General features: G+C 47.1%; 1 protein-coding gene and 2 pseudogenes across 1 annotated transcript; 1 reads left to right on the forward strand and 2 right to left on the reverse strand.

The window, feature by feature from the left end:
- Nucleotides 1-451: 451 nt before the first annotated feature.
- On the reverse strand, nucleotides 452-18,515 carry LOC149362071 (uncharacterized). Its single transcript, XM_089568219.1, has 6 exons — nucleotides 18,471-18,515; nucleotides 17,358-17,446; nucleotides 14,419-14,537; nucleotides 8,650-8,817; nucleotides 8,194-8,277; nucleotides 452-2,186 (listed from the first exon to the last, which is right to left on the reverse strand). Exons 1-6 carry the CDS (start codon nucleotides 18,513-18,515, stop codon nucleotides 1,846-1,848), a joined length of 846 nt encoding a protein of 281 aa, XP_089424345.1. The 3' UTR covers nucleotides 452-1,845.
- On the reverse strand, nucleotides 6,510-8,186 carry LOC149362072 (uncharacterized; annotated as a pseudogene).
- Nucleotides 18,516-18,888: 373 nt separating the features above from the next.
- On the forward strand, nucleotides 18,889-21,502 carry LOC149362073 (uncharacterized; annotated as a pseudogene).
- The last annotated feature ends 1,219 nt before the right edge of the window (nucleotides 21,503-22,721 follow it).

Below are 22,721 nucleotides of genomic sequence, written 5' to 3' on the forward strand. Positions count from 1 at the left end.
AAACTGGCATTACACTCAACTAGAAAAAGTACCGTTTTGGTGTCTCTGAGGTACCCTTCCTTGGGGTCATAGTCTCTGCGGAAGGCATCAGGCCCGATACAGGCAAGATCGAGGCGGTCAGAGCCATGGAAGCTCCTAAGGACGTTGGTGGGGTCAGGAGACTGCTGGGAATGGTGAACCACCTGGCCAGATTCTTGCCACACATCTCAGACACCACAGCACCCATCCGTGCCCTCCTGAACAAGTCCGCTTGTTGTAAATTGAATTTGTCGCTATAAAAGCACCGAATGAGCGAGACAAAACTCACTGAGTAACTGGCGTTTTTTGGTTCAGGAAGGCGCAGGTTGTTCAGAGGCTTTATGTCACATGCAAGGCAGCTAACAGCGCTTCAACAAAGAAAACAGCCTTTCCGCAGAAGCATCGAACACTGGCATAAAGCAGACAAAGGATGTAAAGCAATCATTCAAAGCATTTATTACACCAGAAGTTACATTGATTTTTTGTATTTTTTTTACATAGGCGCAACAAGAGACTGAACCCAAAAACAGCCACATAGCCAAATGCAAAATATCTTTTTTACATGGGCGCAACAAAAGACTGAACCCAAGAACAGCCACATAGCCAAAAGCAAAATATGAACGCCAACTCTGACAAACAGCAGCGCAATTTGGCAACCAACCCCGATTGTACAATTCTGCCTTCTACTGTTCTCATTCATTATAAACAGAATCTCCGCTGCCCAGCTGTTTATGAGTACGCAAGATCAGGAGCATGTATTGGAGCCGTCTCCAGCTACCAGCGATGTTGACCGGGACCATGCCGACCAAATGGATGGCGGCCAGCAGTACCAGAACCACGTCGCATCAGGGCAACTTCAGCAACAGCGTCCTCCTTCAGCACCACCTTCTGTGGATAAAGAGCAGCGCCAGCCTGCAACTAGGCAACAAATTGTGCCGGCCGTACCTAAATGCAAGCCCTTGGGAAATGATGATGTGCATGCGTATATGCATACAAATCACGAACATGTACATTGAAAACCTCGTGCGAGTAGGAAGACAGAATGCACAAATCAAAACACATTTCGCCATGGCACAGCAGTTCTTGACTGGAATGTTTCTTTATCACATGAATGCATAACATAATTGGAAACATTCCCATCTCTTTCACGAATAGATGTATAAATGCTGAATAAATGCACAGGGACAAAATTTGCTTATCAGGGTGCATTAGTCACAAAAACACCTAAAAGCTAGGTGCCACATAAATACATAATTGCAGAGCATACAGTACTCAATCCCTTGAGTATGAACTGCATGACAAGCTGGTTTTAGAGTAGTTATGCTTTATCACAGGATCTGTGCTTGTCCTACGGCATTATTATGCTACACAGCAACTGTACAGAGCATGCACGTACTTGAATTGACGGCCAAAATAATGTTGTTTGTCTACCTTAGCAGGGATTCGAGGATTGCAAAGCCTGGGTCTCCAGTTGCTCACAATGAGGAGAGGAATGAATTAAAGGTATACAGAATAGGGAGCTGGAAATTGAGAGGAGGAAGGTGGAGAACGAGGAGCGATGCCTTTTTATAGAAGAACGAAAGGTGGAGCTCGAAGAGAAGAGATTCCGATTAGAAGTATCCTCCCAGGAAGCAGCTCAGCAGAAAATGCTTCAACATGTACAGTAAATGTTTGATGAACAAAACAAAAAATTGTTTGATCTTCTGAGTGTGCACCATATATAATATTGATAACCAAATAATAGTGTATCATTTCAATTAAGACACACCTGTAGTGTTGTGAATAAAAAAAGTGTTCGGTTTAGCAGCTGCGTGGTGTAATGAAGCACTACCGAGGGGCAAGGTAAACCTCTAAAGGTGGTGGATCAAGGTCAAAATACTGCAACACCTGGGCGCTGTAGAGACAGGTATGGCAATTTGCGAGAAGTGCACTGGCTTTGTACATACGTGGCAGGTTCTGTAGGTAAAGCTTCTGATTTTTTTTGAAGTTCACGAAGGCAAAAAGTCTCGTAATTTTGAATGCTTGCTGCTCAGGGGTCAAGGAAACACCGCCATAGGGCTTCAGCAGAAGGGGCCTCAAGGGGTAGGCAGGGTCCCCGTAGATGACATAGTTATGCCCCTGAACAAGCTTTTCCAACTTTGCATATGCTTTGCTGTTTCCAAAGTTACCTGAAAGAGAGAAAACAAATTGTATAATAAGATGAAATTCAATCTTGCCTGTTTCCAAGCACCAAGCATAGGATGAGATAAAGCTGTCCTGATATAAATGAATCAGTTATTAAATAGATGAAAGAGTATTAAGCCAACAGGTGATTACAAATGAAGAGCAGTTAGTTATATGGGGTTTTATGGCGCATAAGCAAATATGGCTATCATGCGCCAAACACAAGGTTAGATGATGTTATGTCAAGCGTACAGAGGTTTCATTATAATAGATTTAAAACATTGGCTTTCTTTAGAAACTTACAAACAAGTGAAAACTCGACAAGTGTTTGCTCGCCTAAAAGCAATGCGGGATGAAATGGAATGTGTTCATTGTAAAATAACGTAAAAAATTTTTTTCTAAGTTCTTCGAGATGTGAACAAGAAATTAAAATGTGATTTACTGTGAGCTCCTCACCACACATTTCACACAGAGGTTTGTCTTTTTTTGTTTATAAGAAGTTGTGGGTGATGTGTGTGTGACCTATGCGTAAACAACATAAAATTACTTTAATAAAACGCTCTTTATGGCGGCAAGATTTCCATTCTTTTAAAATGGGCTTCATGGTATGCAGCTTGTTGTGTCCTTCATTTTCCCAAGAAGCTTGCCACTTGGCTCTTAGTCTGCTATGTACTAACTTCATGTAATCCCTAGGAGGCAAATTCACGTTTTATTTCCATGGTTCTGGTTTGTGCAGCACACATGTCGGCTCTCTCATTGTGCCTAATGCCAATGTGACTGGGAACCCAGCAGAATTCTATAACATGTTTTTGTGTTGTGACGTTTACAATATTGTGTATGATGCTTCCAATCAGTGGCTCCATGGCATTTTTGGAGTTTAATGCTGTAAGGACGCTCAGTGAATCTGTATAAATGATGCTGTTTTTGATGTTTTCATTTGTTATTTTCTTTACCGCAACACTAATAGCATAACACTCCGCGGTGAAAACTGTAGCACATGAGGGCAGTCGTACTGCATTTTCATATTTTCCTTGTATTACTGCGCTTCCTACATGAGCATGAGTTTTTGACCCGTCAGTATAAAATGCAGTGTAATTTCTGTATTTTTCTTGTAGTGCTAGATATTCTTGTATTATATGGTCGTGTGGTGTACAGGTTTTACAGAGGCGTGTTAGTGTGACGTCACACACTGTGGGGAGAGTGTACCATGGTGGTAGCGCTTCGTGTCTTGGGGCAATATTTTTAATTTCGTTTAGTATGTTCAGAGCTTGGCATACTAAACGATTCATGAGGACTTGCGCCTCTTGCACGAGGTTGTTGCGGTAAATCTGTTTGCAAACCCCGGCTTGTGGAAACTTGTGTTGGGCAACATACTAGCAGCGGTGCGGCGGGAGCTCACACTACGGGCAGTGCGAGACCGAGTCGACTTGCTGCTGGGGTATTTCCGTCAGCAAGACAGAACAAACCTGAAAAAGTAAGTACTTGCGTGCTAACTGCTTTCAGTGCTCTAGATCTAGGTTACAAATGACATGCATGTTCACAAAATGTAATCTGATTTCTATCTCAGATCCGGCACAGAGCAGCAGTACGGAGAACTACAGCAGCTGCTGCAAGAAGTGTCGAATATCGCTAGTGAATTCGAATACGCGCCGCGAGCGCAACCAAGGAAGGGTAATGGGACTGTGGCAGCGAAAATGCTGATGTCAGCGCCCGTTTCAAACTTTAACAGAAAGCGTGCCACGTAAAACTTGCGCGACGGCGCATTGGAGTTGATGGAAACGGAGAACAGCCAGGCAGACGACATTCAAACCGGTAAGCGATGCAATAGTGCTTATACATGTTCCAAAGAATGCCTTGTGCGCCGCTCTGCCTGTTGCGCTTCGAAGGCGCAATAAATCGCTCACATTAGTTGCGTAGGGGAGCTGGCATAAAAACACGACATTCCTATTGCCATGTAGCTGGTTCTTAGGGGTTACAGTGATAAAAACTATTCACAAGTCGCCGTTTTCCTTTGCGTGACTTGCCACGGTGCTAACACTGATTTCTTGTGAAACAGCGCAATGGCACAAGGCCAGAAAAAAAGAAGGGACAATGCACAGCGCTGCAGACATGATTTCTTGTGTAACAGCGCAACGGCACAAGGCCAGAAAAAAAGAAGGGACGATACACACTGAGCAGCACTGAACTGCTGAATTTCAAAATGCTTGCCCTTTCGACTGATGAACACTCTACATGACTTACTGCTGGTGTATTTGATGCAGTTTGATTATTGTTGTTCACTTTGCAGTGTGCAGCTTGATTCGGTGAATGTCTATGACGTCTTGGTCACTCAGACCTTCGAGCATCTCTTTTTCTGTGATGTGGGCAAAATCATTTTCGGATATCACGCCCCGAACGGTGTTCAAAGATCGTGTGAAGTCACGGATACAGGAATATCTCCAACAGACACAATGTTTACGAGTTTTCAGTGCTGGATGTTGTCTCGCAGTTCGAGCAGTAAGTCACCGCTGGCCATTTTTGATACCTTGTAGCCAATGCCCAAGGCTTCTGTCAAACACTTTGAGACTAGGATGGGAGACAGGATTCTTGCTTGCTTATCTTGTACTTCACTATGGATGACATGGTATTTAGGAAAACTCACTTTTCTTTTTTGGAAAAAACATCTGCTTCGTTCCGCCCTCTCTTGAGAGAGCAATCAGGTTGGGAAGTGGGGGAGCCATAAAAAATCCAAGTTTTTCAGTCATGATGCCAGCCACCCACCATGGAGCCCAACAAGGGGACGGGACAGGAACTTGAAAGCAAGTCGTGCCCACGCCAGCTGTACACCTCAACTATAACCAAATATGACACAACTCAGGGTAGTTGGCCACACAAGGTTAACCCTAGCCGCCTATGAAAAGAGAGGAGGAGACAGGAGAGTTGTAAGAAAGAGATAGGAAAGTGAAAGATAGAGGGGAGGATAGGAAAAGGCGACTGCCGATTTCCCCCGGTCGGGTCAGGCCGGAGGTGCAGTCTACAGGAAGCTGAGGCCAAAGTGGTGTGTTGCCTCCGCCGAGGGGCCTTAAAGGTCCAAACGCTCGGCATCGGCTCAACCACCAGGATCCTTTTTTCCCCGGACACGGCGATGACATGCACGGCTAAGCGCGAATGCTCGGGTCCGTGGTGACGCATTGTTTACCATCATCCCCCTGCGGGGATGTCCCTGCGGATGCTCGGGTTAACCCCGTGGTGTCGCCACTCACCAACGTCTGCATGCTGCAGACGCCTCCCTGCGGAGAGAAATTGCCTAATTAGAAATCCAGCAACGTAGTAGGTTGCAGAATCCTCTACTACTTGCGAGAATTTCTCTTCAGCTAGATGAGAAATGTCATCTAAAGCAGGCAAGTCAACGGGGGGGGGGAACAGGAGCCACAGTGTCGCCTACAGATTCCTGTTTCAAAGAAAAGGGCGTCACCGCATGCAGGAGATCGGACCCATCGTTTTCAGAATTTGCGTATTCTGAAACCTTGAACAGCTTCCGGATCATAATGTGTTTCAGCCCAGACGTGAATTGAGACACATTAGGATTGGTACTGCATCCGTGTTTCTGTCCCATGTGGCCAAAGATGTTTCCCAGGGAATCCTGCTGGAGGCGGCGCGTGAGAAGAAACGAGAAATCATAATTGTTTGCGATGTCTTCCCACAGCAGAAGAATGGCTCTTATTGTGACCAGCCCAACAGTTGTATGTGGTTGACGCTTTCCTTCAAATTGCCACTTCGATATCCACAATATCTGACTCTCGAGAAACTCGGGCAACTCAACGTGGCCTTTACGGATCGCGTGCTGCAGCTTCTGTTCTCTCTTTTTTACACGTGAGCTATTCAAGCAATCAAATAACTTGTCCATGCGCTCACAAAAATTAGCAGTTGCCACTGCCTCCTGAGGGAGCTCTTTGGCATACACCATAGCGAGCAAAGCGATTGACACAGAGGCACTGAGGACTTGCGTTGCCCGGTTTACCTTCATTGCAGAGAACGGTTTCTGAAATATGTGCCTATCTGTAAGTTTTGGAGCCAGCTGCAGTCTCAGCTCATGTGTTGATTGATAGAGTTCGATGATATGAGACCAATCTGAAATTTCGTTTTTGATGTGAAGCCTGTGTGCTTGCAAATTGTTACGGGTAGTGTTGATCAGGTGTGGGACATCAAATATAAAGTAAATACGTTCATCATTCACAAAAAAGAATGGCGTTTTAGTCGACACATTCAGTGAGTTGGCGAGGCTAATGTTAGTAGCTCGCTGGTCACAAATAACAGCCTTCACTGTGATTCCTATTCCTTTGAGCAGTTCAATCAGAGTAAGAAGTAGGCGACGAGTAGCAAAATATGTTGTAGACGCATGCCCAAATGTGTAGGCAATAGGCTGAACCCATTTTTTGGAAATTCCAGACAGAAGGAACACCATGGCCCTGTCCGCTATTGAGGATGTTCTTTCATTCCCATCATCAGTAAACCCATGAACGACATCTTGTGTAACATCATAGGCAAGATTTTTCTTCAGTATTATTTCACCAAATATTATAGAGCACACGCAATCACGTTGGCTCCATGACTTTGTTTTGGAGCTATTGTAGGGAGTATTCCAGGAATAATTGCAGGGCTCATTTTGACGTTGCTCAGCCATCGTCTCAAAGAACGCTGCGTGGGAAGTGTGAAGTAGGACAAAAAGCGGTACGCTCGTGGGCCGCGAAAGTGCAAGTGCAGGGCGAACTTCTTAAGCCACAAAGGAAACCGCTTTCCTCTGTCCTTTGACCGCATCTTTACGTGACAGACGATGAGTTGAAATACCTCATCCGTTACATGAGGCCGAATGCAATCTAGAGCTTCCGAAATTGTCGATGGTGCCTTGCGTTCCATTTTGCGCAGTCTTGATATAGTCTTTTTGTACTTGGACACTTTGGCCTGAAGTCGCCTGATGATGTCCCTCGCTGAGTCGCGGAAGTTCCGTGCATGAGCTGCATTCATAACAGAAGGAGCTGACATAAATACATTGTATAGATTTCATTTCTATATGCACTTACTTTAAAGCCTGTATCGCTGCTTCTCACATGATCTGAAGAGTAATGTAAAATGCTCCACGAAACTCACTACTCATACAAAAAAAAAATCTTGTTGCAGTATTAAGGTGCATGAACTGCATTGTGTCCCATTTCAGGACCACTCAAAAACACATAAAGGTTCATTAGAATGTCATTTGTGTGGAGCGGGCATATTTTATGTACAATGACATAAGCCGTCTGTAGAAAGCATATAAAATGAATGATATCACATATAATCGTACGCGTATGTCGAACATAAGCGCAGTGAACAAGCGCCTCTGCCAGGCGTAAGATCTCTTCATTTTTGCTCCCCTCTCTGCAAGTGCTAGAAAGAAATTAACTCAACTTGAGTAACATGTGAAATGCGACAGCTGGGACAGAATGTCTTTTTCTAGCAACCCGGAACATTTGAGGTAGAAAGTGTCTTAAATTATTATATGTATAAGTTTTAAATACTGACTAAAACCTCACGAAGGTATGTTTTCAAGCAAACTATCATTCATCTTTATCATTGCACTAATTTCAATCAATCATTACCTAAATTCGAAAGAATTTCTAATTCTTTAGGCACGGCACATTGTACAACAAAACTATCCTGCCTCCTGTGATGCTAACTGCAGGCATAGTTTGGTGTTTCCATCTGACTGAAAGAAATTGTGTTGTGTTGTGTTTAATGGCGCATAAGCGGCTAAGGCTATCATGTGCCAAGCTCAGGGGAGAAAAAAATTGTTTTATATAGGAAGATTGAAAGAAAAACTTGACTATTTTCGTAGGCTGAACCAAGTACAAAAAAGATCGAAAGTTGGCTTAGTCTTACGATGACATCACTGCTCCTAAATTAGAAGACCTACAGTAGGGCAGTGGTTTGTCCTCTGTCATTCTTCGTCATCGTATTTCGTGCTTCTAGAGTGAAGATAACGAAATGAATACATACTTGTGCGAAATTTCCGGGCAGCTACAGAATGTGTTGACCTCGGAGATGATGGTGTGGCTGTCGTGGGCTTTGGGGCAGCAGTGTCTGCGTATGCAAGTGAATAAGCAACAGTCAGCGGTTCCTGGCATGACAGCAAAAATGACACTACTGTGTACTGCTGTTAATTTGCCTTAAGGTTGCATGTAGAGTAGGTAACAGCCATTTACAGAACACAAGGCTCTCGGTAATTGTGAATTTCTGCTCGTTTACGGTAAACTAGTTCTAATGCAATGAATTCCTATGGCGGTCGTGGTAAGTATAGCACAAGCCGAAATTTAACATTAAACTATGTTAACACAGTCAGTCGGTTTTCGACCTCACTATCGCAAACCTCATGTGTCGCAAATTATTGGTGCAGCTGTATGCGACATCTTATGAACGTCTAGAATTTCACTACTTAAGGTTTTAAGGCTGTACCATTAGTTGTTGGGTCGGCAACTTCTGCATCCAGTGCAAGGCTATTTTGACCAGGCCCTGCTGCACAAGACTGTAGAGGACCGGTGTCGCTCGAAAAAGGGCTCAGGCATGCAGATGACGATTGTTCCGATGAAGCGACCACTGCGATTGTGTGTGAGGATCCAATACCTGCGAAAGCACCAGTGAAGCAGAGTTTAGAGCCGAGTGAATGAACAGTTCTTTATATTGTTACGTGGCAGGAGGCGTTCACGCCACAAAGAACACTGGTGCACTCACGCTGAACAGAACACAAGCACAGGGCGCACCGGATGCCAAAACACAGGCCACCGTCCAGGATCCGGAGCCCGAGCACGCGCCAAGCGCCCTCACACTTCGTCGGCCTCATCTTCTCTGAGTCGACACGTAGCATGACCCCCGGGCGCAAAAGCACCGTCGCGGTGCTGCTTAGCGAGTGGCAGAAGAAGGTAGGTGGTAGGGCTTGAGGCGCGACACGTGCACAATATCGGAGGGTGGAGTACGGGAAGTGCACTCGGGGAAGGCAGGCTCAATCTCGTATGTGACGGCTGTGACTTGGCGCAGCACACGATACGGGCCCACATATCGAGAAAGAAGCTTTTCCGAGAGCCCTACACGGCGAGAAGGCACCCAGAGCAATACAAGGGACCCAGGCAAGAAGGCACTGTCCAGGTGGCGGCGGTTATAGTGCTGTTGCTGAGAAGCTTGGGAGGCTTGCAAGCGGGAACGGGCGACTTGGCGAGCATGGTCGGCATGGGCAATGGCTTCACGGGCGTATTCAGAATGTGGGGGACGAGATGTTCGATACAATGTGTCAAGCGGCAGTTGAGGCTCGCGGCCGTACAGGAGGTAAAACGGAGAGTAGCCGGCAGTGTCGTGGCGGGATGAATTATATGCAAATGTAACGTATGGGAGTGCGACGTCCCAGTCTCGGTGATCAGAGGAGACGTACATGGCGAGCATGTCGGTAAGCGTGCGATTGAGTCGCTCAGTGAGGCCATTAGTTTGGGGGTGGTAAGCGGTCGTCAACTTGTGCTTAGTTGAGCACGCGCGAAGAATGTCGTTTACCACTGCTGAAAGGAAGGTGCGGCCTCGGTCGGTGAGCAGTTGGTGGGGTGCTCCATGATGAAGAATGACATCCTGAAGAAGAAAGTCGGCGACATCAGCGGCAGTACTCGTGGGGAGCGCACGTGTTATCGCGTACCGGGTGGCATAGTCTGTGGCTACTGCAACCCATCTGTTCCCAGAAGTGGACTCAGGAAAGGGGCCGAGAAGATCCAAGCCGACACGGTAGAACGGCTCCGGAGGGATGTCAATGGGCTGAAGATAGCCAGCGGGAGCAGATGCAGGGCGCTTGCGACGCTGACACTCATCGCAAGAACCAACGTAACGGCGCACTGAGCGGTAGAGGCCAGGCCAGAAGAACCGACGGCGGATGCGGTCGTACGTGCGAGTAACGCCTAGATGGCCAGCAGTCGGGAGGTCATGGAGTTCGTGGAGAACGACTGTTCGTAAGTGCTTCGGGACGACGAGGAGAAGGTCAGGACCAGTTGGTTGAAGATTCCGGCGGTATAAAATACCATCAACGAGAGCAAAGCGGTTCAGTGAAGGGTCGGTGTGGGCGGACGTTAGGCGATCGATGATGGAGAGAAGCTCCGCATCCCGACGCTGTTCTTCGCCGATAGTTGTAAACGGCGATAGAGAGAACAGGTCAATAGCGCTTGCGCTCGTCACAGTATTAGTGTGGGCAACAGGGTAACGAGAGAGGCAGTCGGCATCTTTGTGCAACCGTCCGGACTTGTAGATCACAACGTAGTCATATTCTTGGAGTCGTAGCGCCCAACGACCGAGGCGACCGATAGGATCCTTCAGAGAAGAGAGCCAGCACAGTGCGTGATGATCTGTAACAACTGTGAATGGCCTGCCATATAGGTAGGGTCGAAATTTGCCAACAGCCCAGACGAGGGCCAAGCACTCTCTTTCGGTAATGGAGTAGTTCTTCTCGGAAGGGGATAGGAGGCGGCTAGCATAGGCAATTACGCGATGTGTGCCGGATTGACGCTGGGAAAGGATTGCCCCGATTCCATGGCCACTAGCATCAGTACGGACTTCCGTAGGAGCTGACACATCAAAGTGTGCCAAGACCGGTGCAGTGGTAAGCTTCCTTATAAGGTGGGCAAAGGCGTGGTCTGGGGAGGACCCCCAGGAAAAACTAACATCTTTTTTAAGAAGATCGGTGAGCGGCTGAGCAATGTCGGCAAAATCTTGAATAAATCTACGAAAGTAAGAACAAAGACCCAAAAAACTTCGAACGTCGTTGCTCGTACGGGGTACTGGGAAGTCCTTTGCTGCTCGGATCTTGTCTGGATCGGGACGAACCCATGTAGCATCGACGACATGGCCTAGTATAGTGAGCTGACGACGCGCGAAACGGCATTTTGAAGAGTTGAGCTGCAGCCCGGCATGACGGAAGAGGGAAAGAACTTGTGAGAGGTGGTCCATGTGGGACGAAAACGAGGGAGAAAACACAATTACATCGTCTAAATAGCAGAGGCAAGTGGACCACTTAAATCCTTGCAGCAAGGAGTCCATCATGCGCTCGAAAGTTGCTGGGGCGTTACATAAGCCGAAAGGCATAACCTTAAACTGATATAATCCATCAGGAGTAACAAAAGCAGTCTTCTCCCGATCCTGGTCATCCACAGCAATTTGCCAATAGCCAGAGCGGAGGTCTATGGAGGAGAAGAATTTGGCTCCGTAGAGGCAGTCTAAGGCATCGTCGATGCGAGGAAGCGGATAGACATCTTTTTTAGTGATCTTATTCAGGTGACGGTAATCCACACAGAAGCGCCACGAGCCATCTTTCTTCTTGACCAAGACGACGGGCGAAGCCCATGGACTGTGAGAGGGCTCAATGATGTTCTTCTCCAGCATTTTTGCCACTTCCGCCTGGATTACCTGTCGTTCTGCATGGGAGACCCGGTATGGTCGGCGGCGGATCGGAGGAGCGTCGCCGGTGTCGATGCGGTGCGTAACGGTAAGAGCTTGGCCAAGGGCGCTGTTATGGAGGTCGAAGATGTCGGAATAGGACTCGAGAAGCGCACGCAACTGACAAGATTGAGCAGGGAGCAAATCGGAGGGCATCATTGCCGTGATCGCGTCAGTCGAAGTAGGAGCGTGAACAGGATCTGCAGGAGCTGATGCATGGGCAGGGTCCAATGGGGCAACTGGGCAGGAGCCAATAGGGGAGAACGTTGCCACGCATATGCCAGGTGGAAGGACTTGGGCTGAATAGCTGAAATTAATTAACGGTAATGACACGCTGTTTCCCCTGATTGTAGCGACAGTATGGGGCAGTGCAACGTTGCGGTGCAGCAAGACATCTGCAATAGGGGCGACTAAGTAGTCACCATCGGCGACTGATGAGGTAGGACGTAGGGTAACGAATAAGGCGGCTAGTGAGGGCAGAGAAACTTGGTCGGGCGAATACAGTCGGGGAGAATGCAAGGGTTCAGGATCTATGGTTGGGAGATCGAGGTGTAGGACGCCTTGCGAGCAGTCGATCAGGGCGGAGTGTTCTGACAGGAAATCGAGGCCGAGGATGAGGTCATGAGCACAAGGGTTCAAAACAGTGAACTGCACCGGAAGGTCATGGCCAGCAACACTAACGCGTGCAGTGCAGAGTCCGTCAACACTAACTGTTCCACCGTCCGCGACACGCACTCGAGACCGAGCCGGCGTGAGAACTTTACGTAAACGACGACGAAGTTGTGCACTCATGACAGAGATATGCGCACCAGTGTCGATAAGCACGCACGGGGACACCATCAACACAAACACTAGTTGGTTCAAGTGGGAGGTCTGTAGAGGATTTGTGGGCCTGGTCGTGGATGCAGCGTCACCTCCGGGAGCTGCATCAGCTAGTTTTCCAAGTCAGAGCGGTCGTATGAGGCTGCCGAGGATCGAAGGTGCTGCGGGGATCGGAAACGCCGGCCTCGGGGAGATGGAGAGCGGGAAGAACGACGTGGTCGGGAGCTGGCGAGATCATTAGCCGAATCTGATTGGTCATGAGGTGGTCGGGGCGGAAAACGGGGGGGCATATCTGAACGGTTGGCATAGGAAAGCTCGGTGCGAGGAGTCGGAAACCATCTATTGCGGCAGTGCCGGGAAATGTGGCCGACACAGGAACAATTGAAACATATTGGGCGATCATCAGGCGTCCGCCACTCTGCTGGATTACGGTAGCGACGAAAGTACGGAGCCCTTGGACGGAAAACATTCCTGGTTGGTGGTCGGACGCTAGAGTTCCCGATGGAACAGATAGCGTGTGAGAGGTCCAAATTTGCGAGTTCCTCTCGCACGACGGCTTGAATGAGGGAGACATCGGGCAAGGGGTGACTGGGGGTGGTAGGTTGAGGGGCCGCAGGTGCACAGGCCTCGATTTCGCGGCGAACGATCCGGGTGACTGCGTCGGTGATATTGAGAGGCGAAGTGGGAGGTGGGCTAGGTGGTGGCTGCTGCAAAACACACGTAGATGTGGCGGCCGTATGGGGAAGGCGTTCAAACTGTGGAAATATGCGCCGGCTCTTGACTTGCTCGAAGAGACGGCACTCCTTAATAACGGCATCCACGGTATCACATCCTTTGCACAGAAGCAAATGGAAAGCGTCGTCCGCGATCCCCTTCAGGATGTGGCCCACCTTTTTGTTTTCCGACATGGAGGTGTCAACCTGGTGGCATAAGGAAAGGACGTCTTGTATGTACGTGACGTAACCTTCACTGGAGGACTGAGCACGCGACTCAAGGTGTTTTTGGGTTGCGAGCTTCGAAGCATCCGGAGGTCCGAACAGAGCGCGAAGCTTTTCCTTGAAGACGTCCCAACTCGTTAGTTCGTCCTCGTTGGTGTCGTACCATTGCCTTGCTGTGCCAGATAAATAGAAAATTACGTTTGCCAGCATGACGGTGGGGTCCCACCTGTTATGTGTGCTGACACGTTCGTACATGGAGATCCATCTCTCGACGTTTTCAGTTGAGGCACCGGAAAAGATGTCGGGGTCACGGGGATGAGCCATGACCATGAATGTAGTGGCAGTGGCACTTGGCGAGTCGCCGGGCTTCGTCATTGTAGCGGTCCCGGTGTAGCGGCCGCTGCGAAGCTCCGTGTTGGGATAGTCCAGAACGAGAGGAAGGGGAAAGTCCTCACCTCCACCAAGATGTTACGTGGCAGGAGGCGTTCACGCCACGAAGAACACTGGTGCACTCACGCTGAACAGAACACAAGCACAGGGCGCACCGGATGCCAAAACACAGGCCACCGTCCAGGATCCGGAGCCCGAGCACGCGCCAAGCGCCCTCACACTTCGTCGGCCTCATCTTCTCTGAGTCGACACGTAGCAATATCAAGAACAAGCTCTGCATTAGCGTACACACAAAATTGGAGTGCCAGGTCTTTCACGTAACATTAATTGATACACTATTCACGAATAAACATTCGGTACACCTTTAATGAATGAGACAAGCATTGCATTGTTCATACAGTCACCTTGAGTTACCAAGAGTATTTTTAAATGCTTTCAGTTAACTCCTTTGTTGCGTTTATCAAGCATGATCTTAGATAACTAGACAAAAGCTTATTTAATGTTGCAGAGCGTGCTGAGAGACCAAATGCGCGACTATATGCTTATGTAGTTACCTTGGCTATCTCTATACATGTTTCTTCTGAGCATGTGAAAGAAGCAACGCGTCTACTCTCACCGATGGCAGTTGCAGACGGGCATAGAGAACTACTGCTGGAAGTGCTTGAGCTCGAGAGGAGGGATGAGGGTGGTAATGGCTCGGTTACTGCGGCATTGGGACTTGAGTGTATATAGTGCCTGCAAAAGTAGTACACGGATTTGCACAACTGTATATTTTATCGAGAAATGTACATTTTAATCGCTTGGATTACATCGAATGGGTCCTGTGGTAATCATAAATCGTAGCTAGAAAAAGACAATTCAAAGCTTCATTGGACGGGCGATGTTGTCGAGCGTTTAAATACGCGACAAGCGCACACTGAAAATTACCTTGAGCGAGCTGACAATCCCAGTATCCTAGAGGCTGAACAGTCGGAACAGCCATCTTCTTCACCGAAGTCATCCCGGGGTCCATGAAGTCATCACCGATGAAATGGTCCCCGCAGATGTGGTACATGGCGTATAGCTGGGTTGGTGACTTTTCTAACAGGTCGCCTCTCTTGGCATACTCTATCCAAGCCCTCGACCTGAAAGAATTAAGGAACAGTATAACCTGCAATTATTCACTGGCTGACTAAAAAAAACGTGCGCATGGTAGCCGGTTCTAACAAGAGATTGGCAGCACTGTTTATATTTTCTTCAAAGTACACAGAAAAGGCGTCAATCACCTGCTGTCACGAGGAATGCGGAAGAACTTCGTCCCCGGCTTCCTTTGCCTTCGCTCGTTGTTCCCACACCACAAAACACACCAGTAGCTCCCGTAATTTAATCCGCTCCGTGGCATATTAGTGTGTGCTTGTGTGGGCTTGGCTAAGAGAAATATATCGCAGAAAAAAAAAGATGTAAAAGAAAGATAAACCCGCTGATGACATTTATTTATATTATGTTAGCAGGCAAGCACGTTAACACATCGTTCATGAAAAATTGAGCTGGACTCGCATAACCAAGTCACGGCCATGGCCTTCTCTTGATCGCTGTATGACCGCATTTTCGGCGATGTTTTGCGCTTCTTTGCAGCAGAGAGCATAGAGAAATATAAACATACTTACGTAACCCTATGCAGAGAGCACGAAGCAAACATAATTCACTCACCAACTTAGCATTAGCTTAGCACAGCTGCCGCCGGTGACAGAAAAACGAAAGCAGAGGACGCGAAACAAAGTTGTAAACGCTTTATTGTGATAAACAGAAACCGAACTCATTGAAATTGCGGCAATTTTATGCAAACAATGTTTTCTATGTCTAACATTAATAACGTGGTCAAGAAAGTTCTTTTAAATAAACCGCGCTGCCTCCCCTACATACACTCCTCAGTAGAGGGCTCGTTTCTCCGGTGGGTGCGAGATGGCGCCACGAGTACCACTGCTGCGAAGTCTTTCGGTTTTGGTTCGCCGTCGCCGCAGACGATGGGGATTTCCAAATAATTCTGACTGAATCAGGCAAGTACCCCATCTAAATGTAGTATAAAACAAAACTGCTCAAAAATGCAACCTCTGTGCAAAATTTGAGCCCGAACAAATGTGCGGTTACGCCGAGATAATTTTTTTCGATTTTCTCTGATTTACGCAACACGCGATATATAAAAGGTTTGTGTTACGATACGGGCGAGCCATCGATAAATTCTGTGTTTTAAACAGAACGTGTTGCAAGTGACGTTTGGAAAATTACGCTTTTGAAGTAATGCACATGCTCTTCCAGGAAAGAGAGTACAAGAACAAACGGATGGCGCCAACTTCTATATAGATACGGACCGCTTGGATACAACCCGATGGACATGTGATAAGCTGTCGACCTTTGAAGCAGAGCGGAAGCAACATAGGCCATCTGGCGGGTGGTCAGACCCTTTTTTGTTCAGCCGCGAAACAGCTTGAGTGTCCACTCTTTACGCAAGTATATTTCTCTATGCCCCAACTGTTGCTGCAGAGCCCAGTCTGTCCACACTGAGCAGATTCCTGTAGCAGACAGCCACTCTGACACTGATGACAGTGCTGTTCCTGGAGCACGTCAAGCAAGGGCGCAGCCACAGCGAAGGCGGCTGCAGCGTGTGCAAGATATGCCCAAAGGTGCAACTATATATAAAAATACTGCATGTAGATCGAGCGCAACACAGGGATAGTGCTTTCATGTTGAAAGCTAAAGCAGGCACGTTTGACATCATGATGCTTATTACCGATGTAATGTGCAAGAAATATGCGATTGGCAGACCATACGCATTCTTTTTCATACAAGGTGCCACGAAATTTCATTGTGTGATGTGATCGGGGGCCCAGCCAGCGGAGAACGGCGAGCCGGGCTGGCGCCATCGGGCTACACTGATCAAAGGCGCTGTTTTTAAGAGAAGACTCGAGGAAACGCTGGCCTGGGGGCGGCTTCTGGCGACGGCGTGGACAAAGGCTCTAATCCCCTTCGCCGGCGATGCTGAATGCGGCTCTGTTACCGAACTGCGCCCCTGGGGACTAGCAGAGGAGACAGCGAGAGGCGGCGGTGCCAACCCATTGCCCGCGTGTGCCCTAAGCAGCCGACAAAGCGGAGGTGGTCACGGCTGATTTGTCCCCTCCACCGGTGGGAGCCATCACCACTCGCGTCTCCCACGATCAGGATTGTCACTCAGCAGCGAACGACTTTTGGGCCTGGTTGGCCCGCAACAATCCAAACAGTTCGCGACAGCCAGGCGCCAAGTTCCTCCCTGCCAGTGTGTGTGTCTGTGTGGTGTGCATGGTCACGTGGTGAGGGCGGAGCCTAAGAGGAGGCTCAGGGCCCATTGGACACTCGCCCAGAGATCAGATTCCCTAGCTGGGTGCCTGGGGAATGTGAACTACATTTAAGCAGCAATCTGTGCTGTGTCAGAGAGCATAATCCCTTTTCTGACTTTTGGTCTCCTTGCTATACTGTAAATATGTAAAATAAACCTTCAAGCTTGCTATTCCTCCTGAAGACTTCCCTCCGCAGTCTGCCCACCTCATCCTCATGCGGTGAAGCCCCTGGTCCCAACCACCAAGCACATCAACTGGTGGCAGCGGAGGGGTGGTCTGCACGGCGTCCTGGCTCTGGTATGGGTAAGTGCACGGTCTTGTCGCTGAGTTTTGCCAGGTTGTACAACTTTGGAAATTTGTTAACCTAGGTAATGTAATGTGGCTCCAGAGATTGCTTGGGAATATTCTCTGACCACGTAGTGTAGAGATTAACCGTCGCTTGAGAGCAGTCATGGACTGGAAAAAGCTGCGCAAACCGGACCTAGTTCTAATATGCGGGGAATTGGGCATTGATTGTGGGTCGATCCGTAGGAAACCGCTCTTAATTGAGGCAATTGAGGCAAGCGGTGCAGACGTGGAGGAGATAGTCGGATGTTGGGAGGACATTCAGGAGGAATTAGCGAAGGCACAGGATATCGAGAAAAAACGGCTCGATGAAAAGAAGCGAGGGGATGAAGTAGCTCGAGAAGAGCGGGAAAGAGAACGCGAAAGAGAACTGCGGGAAATCACACATGAACTTAACTTGATCAGAATGCAAACAATTCAATCTAGGTTAAGTGTTTTCAGGACAGGCGAAAATTTCAGCAATTTTCTTCAAAATTTTGAGGGAATTTGCACGGAGGAGCAGCTAGACCCGGGTTATTGGTCAGTTATGCTGCTGGCTTTCCTCCCGTGTGAAGTCGCCAACGTACTAGCGCGCCTGTCGGACGAGGATGCGAAAATTTCAGCAATTTTCTTCAAAATTTTGAGGGAATTTGCACGGAGGAGCAGCTAGACCCGGGTTATTGGTCAGTTATGCTGCTGGCTTTCCTCCCGTGTGAAGTCGCCAACGTACTAGCGCGCCTGTCAGACGAGGATGCGAAAATTTCAGCAATTTTCTTCAAAATTTTGAGGGAATTTGCACAAAAGAGCAGCTAAACCCGGGTTATTGGTCAGTTATGCTGCTGGCTTTCCTCCCGTGTGAAGTTGCCAACGTACTAGCGCACCTGTCAGATGAGGATGCGAAAAACTACGCGAAAGCTAAAAGTGCACTCCTCCGACACTCCGAATTCCCGCAGAGGTCGATCTCAAAAGCCAAATTGACTGTGGTCAGGTATACCACGAGAGTGTCACAGGGGTGCAACAGTTGCGCCAATTGCGCCATTTTGATACAGCTGCATATTTCTGCGCCAAGCTGCGCCAAAAGTGTGAAATTTGTTAAAATTGCGCCATGCTACACCAAAATGCCCGATTAGACGCGAAAGATTGTAGTCTTGCTAGATTTGGCGAAAAATCGGAGCTGCGTTGGCAACATGTAGTGCCGGTGGCCAATCCAATCCAGCTAGAGGCTTGATTGCTTGAAACTATGCATGAAAAGAAAGAAAACACGTGCACGGTGAGCGCAAGTTGGTGAGTACCGTAGCAACCGTAGATTGTGTGTGCGGCGGCTTGTCGACGCCGAGGGACGGTCTTGGACACTTACCTCAGATTGGTTTCCTCAGCTGGTCGCACCGCTACAGTGTCGATAGGCGTTCATCATGAGTAAAGGTGAGTGCATTCAAACTTGATTCATTCGATGTGTGTTAGATGGAGATCAATGAGAGAGGTGCTGCAAATATTAACGCCGTCTATTTGGGGTGGGGGCGATATGCTGCCAAAATCAACGATGTCATCGTTTGCCAGGCTTCAGATGAAGCGGCAGAGCAGATGGGCAGGAATTCGCGGTTGTATTTTACTAGTATGGTTGTGTTTAATGCGCCACAACCTTTTAATGCATGTGCCACATTGTGTTGCACGACTTTTTGTGCTGCTGCTCGAAGTTGCCGGTATTCTGTTGCGCCATCCATGCACCGCGAAATCAGTACGTTTTCTCGTTGATCACATTCACATCGTAAGATAGGAGGTGAATCAGTCGCGCCTTGCGCGTGCACTCAAAAAGCAACACGGGGGTGCCGATAGCAGCAGTCGGGCTCGTCGAACTATGAAGGCCCTTTGCATTCGGAAGTGGTCTATTTAAAGTTAGCTCAGGAACATCGAGAACACTCAGCCAAGGCATACTGGTAAAGTCCGGAATAATGCAGAAGCAGTTGTGCTTGCCTGCAGTCGTCATTCCAGACTAAGCTCTCATCTCGTGCTACAAAGGAAGTGTTCACAAGATCAGTCATTGCACTACAGTCACAGTATAATGTCGCATGCCGGCGGCTACTGAAAAAAAAAACATTTCAAAGGTTTTCGGCAACATCTACTTACACCTAATATCCCGAGTCATCGCCCGCACCTAGAAAGCGTAAACCACGTGCCGAAGACGAACTCGCCAGTTTTGTTTGCTTACAATTCCCCTACTTATCTGCTTTCAGCATTTGGCCCCATCTAATTTTGCCCGCTGATTTTTTTTTTCAGTGTACGTTCCCTTCCTAGCTTGTAAGTTGTAATTCGGATGCCTTTCTGTCACGCGGCTTTGCCCTGTTACTTTTTATTTTTAAGGTTTAATGCCTCATCGTTGTGAACAAAATCTGTCCCGCTTTTGCGGCGGCTCTGATTGGTCGAGACCGGATGCCCAATCACCATATTGAATCGATATTTAAAAAATAAATTAATAAACCTTGTCTACCAGGGAATCAAACCTCCATCCCTTGGATCCCCAGCTTATTGGGTTTTTTTTTGTGTGTCGTACTGCGTTCGTTTTTGGTCACAGGTTGATCGCAGTCAGATTTGTGTTTTGTGTTGTGTTGGGTTTATTGGCGCATAAGCAGCTAAGGCTATCATGCGCCAAGAACAAGGTATGGAAAAATTGGCTTGAGCAGAGTTTGATAACGAAGTAGATAAAAACTGTGGTGTAAAGGGCCTAAAAGTTATATTTACTAACTAGCTGATGAAAGACAAGAATTTCCATAATACTGCAGCCGGCGCTTCTTCAAAACAGAGGTTAGTGGTTTCTAATGTGTAAAAGGTACAGTGGTGTGCTCTGTGTAGTTCATATAAGCTGCATTTGGTAAACTATTGCTTGCAGGCCAAAATGAGTGTGATGCTGTGCATGGCCTGCTGCTTCTGCAGAGGGCAGCAACAGAGAAAGGCGACATCAGTGACACACAGGCGTCAGAAGAAAGCTGCCCTCAAAGTATCGCAAAACTACTTCAAAAAACCTAGCTCATAAAAAGGAGCAGAAAAGTGGAAAGTAAAATGTAAAAAACTGGAAAGGCGGATACTTTCTGCTGATAATACTGACCCAACTTCATTCAAGTTCTATACTGGGCTTGCAAATAGAGGACTGTTTGATGCCTTGTACATTCATGTTCTGAATATTGCAAACATAATGCAGTACTGGGACTGTGCAGAAAAAAAAAGTGAAGGAAGTGGAAGTGAACATGGAGACAAACAGCTGACAAAAAAAAAAGAGGAGCTTTTTATGGTGTTATACCGACTGTGCACGGGAACATGTGCAAAAGAGATAGCCAGAATATTTGGAATTTCCGATTCCACAGTGAGCAGGACATTTTGCACACGGGTGAACTTTCTAGAGAAGGAATTGACCTCACTGAACAGCTTTCCCACACTGGAGCAGGTAAAGCAAAACATGCCAGAGGCGTTCAGGCCGTTTCCTGAGACCAGAATAGTGCTGGATTGCACTGAAGTCAGAATTCAGAAGCCGTCTCGCCTCAGTGCTCAAAAGCTGACGTTTTCTTCTTACAAACACTATAACACATTTAAGGCACTAATAGGAGTTACGCCAGACGGCTATGCATCATTCATTCCTGACCTCTGGGGAGGTCACGTAAGTGACACAGAAATTGTTGTTACAAGCGGTTTGCTTGAACTCTTGCAGCCAGGAGACTCAGTGATGGCTGACAAGGGCTTTCGCTTAGAAAGCAGTCTTTCTGCAGGTGTAACACTTAGCATAACCCCCTTTAAAAGAGCACCTCAGGTTTCTGTTGAAGAGGTGAGAACAACAAGAAAGGTTGCGAGTGCCCGCATTCATGTGAAACGGGTTATAAGGCGGATCAAGGAGTTTCATTTCTTTGATAAGCCCATCCCGATAAAAATGCTGGACATAGCAGCAGCCTCTTCAGGGTTTGTGCATTCCTGTGCAACTTCCAGCCACCTATTATGGAAGTGCGCCGATAAGTACTACTTCCTTCATGTCACATTTGGCTCGTGGGCGCCCTCACTATACACTGTAAAAAATATTTATTGAAAAAAACAGAAATTTTCTGGCAGTTGGCCTGCCAGAAATTTTCTGTTATGCTATGTTTTCGGTTTTTTACTTTTTCTTTCATTTTACAGATCTTTTCTGTTTTCGACTAACAGAGAATTTCTGTTAAGACGATAGAAATTTTCTGTTATGGTATGTTTTCTGTTTTTACTTTTTCTGTCATTTCACAGGGTTTTTTGTTTGCAATTAATAGAAAATGTCTGTGAGGATGACAGAAATTTTCTGTTTTTACTTTTTTCTGTCATTTCACAGGTTTTTTCGGTTTGCTGCTACCAGAAAAATTCTGTGATGTTCCATTTTCTCTTACCATATTTTCTGTCATTTAACAGCTTTTTTTCATGACTCGCAGAAATTTTCTGTGAAGCTCCATGTTCTGTCATTTCACACACTTTATTTCTTTCAGATCATCTTTTAATGACTGACATAAAAACAGATACAGAACATTAGGAGTGCTGCCACATTTAAACAGAATAAAATATTTCACTGCTTTTAAACAATCACAAGCAATGGGAAGGTCGCATTCAAGAATATTGGAAAATATGCAGTGTTAAACAACGCGATCACGGCTGGTATTTTACTATACCGTAATGCCTTTCAGCATCACTGAATTGAGGTAAACGGTAGGTGGGTGGGCAAAGAAAAAAAGAAAATTGCATTGCCCTGCCTGCAGGCATACAGTAAAAGCATGCAAAATATGCAGCAATGGCAAGTAAAGTAGAAACGAAACCTGTGCCTTCCTGTCATACAGAATGGCATGAATCACTCTAAAATAGCAAATACAATACAATGAATACGACGCAAAGTAATAATACCTGAACAATGAACACAACCAATCACTAAAGTAATGGCAAGCATAGGCAAAAGGAGAGTGTATTCGAAAAATATGCTTTGCTCACGACTAGTGCTGCATTAAGCAGCAAGATGCCAGCAACAGGACATAAGGCATGCCACGGGCTGTTTGCATTATCACACTGTAACTGCAAAACATTTTTTACTCTACTTAGTACGTCCAATCTTGAGAGTACAATAAATTTAAAATGAAAATAGTAACACATACAATATAGATAGTGTTGAAATTCATACAACCAGCCACTAAAGTGTAACAGCAAATATACGCATAAATAAGGTATCTTGGGGAAATTGAGTCTTGGCTGACACTAG

The sequence above is a fragment of the Amblyomma mixtum genome, chromosome 2 (genome assembly GCF_055824585.1).
Source record: "Amblyomma mixtum isolate Tamu chromosome 2, ASM5582458v1, whole genome shotgun sequence".
In the NCBI taxonomy this organism is placed as follows: Eukaryota; Metazoa; Arthropoda; class Arachnida; order Ixodida; family Ixodidae; genus Amblyomma; species Amblyomma mixtum.

What these genes read in the sequence shown, in the direction of transcription:
- LOC149362071 (XM_089568219.1), bottom strand. Translation starts at nt 18,515, where the DNA reads ATGGCGCAATTGGCGCAACTGTTGCACCCCTGTGACACTCTCGTG. An exon ending in CCCGTCTGCAACTGCCATCG is followed by an intron (nt 8,818 to 14,418) that starts GTGAGAGTAGAC and finishes GTGCTTTCGCAG; the next exon opens with GTATTGGATCCTCACACACA. An exon ending in TGCCGACCCAACAACTAATG is followed by an intron (nt 8,278 to 8,649) that starts GTACAGCCTTAA and finishes TTGCATACGCAG; the next exon opens with ACACTGCTGCCCCAAAGCCC.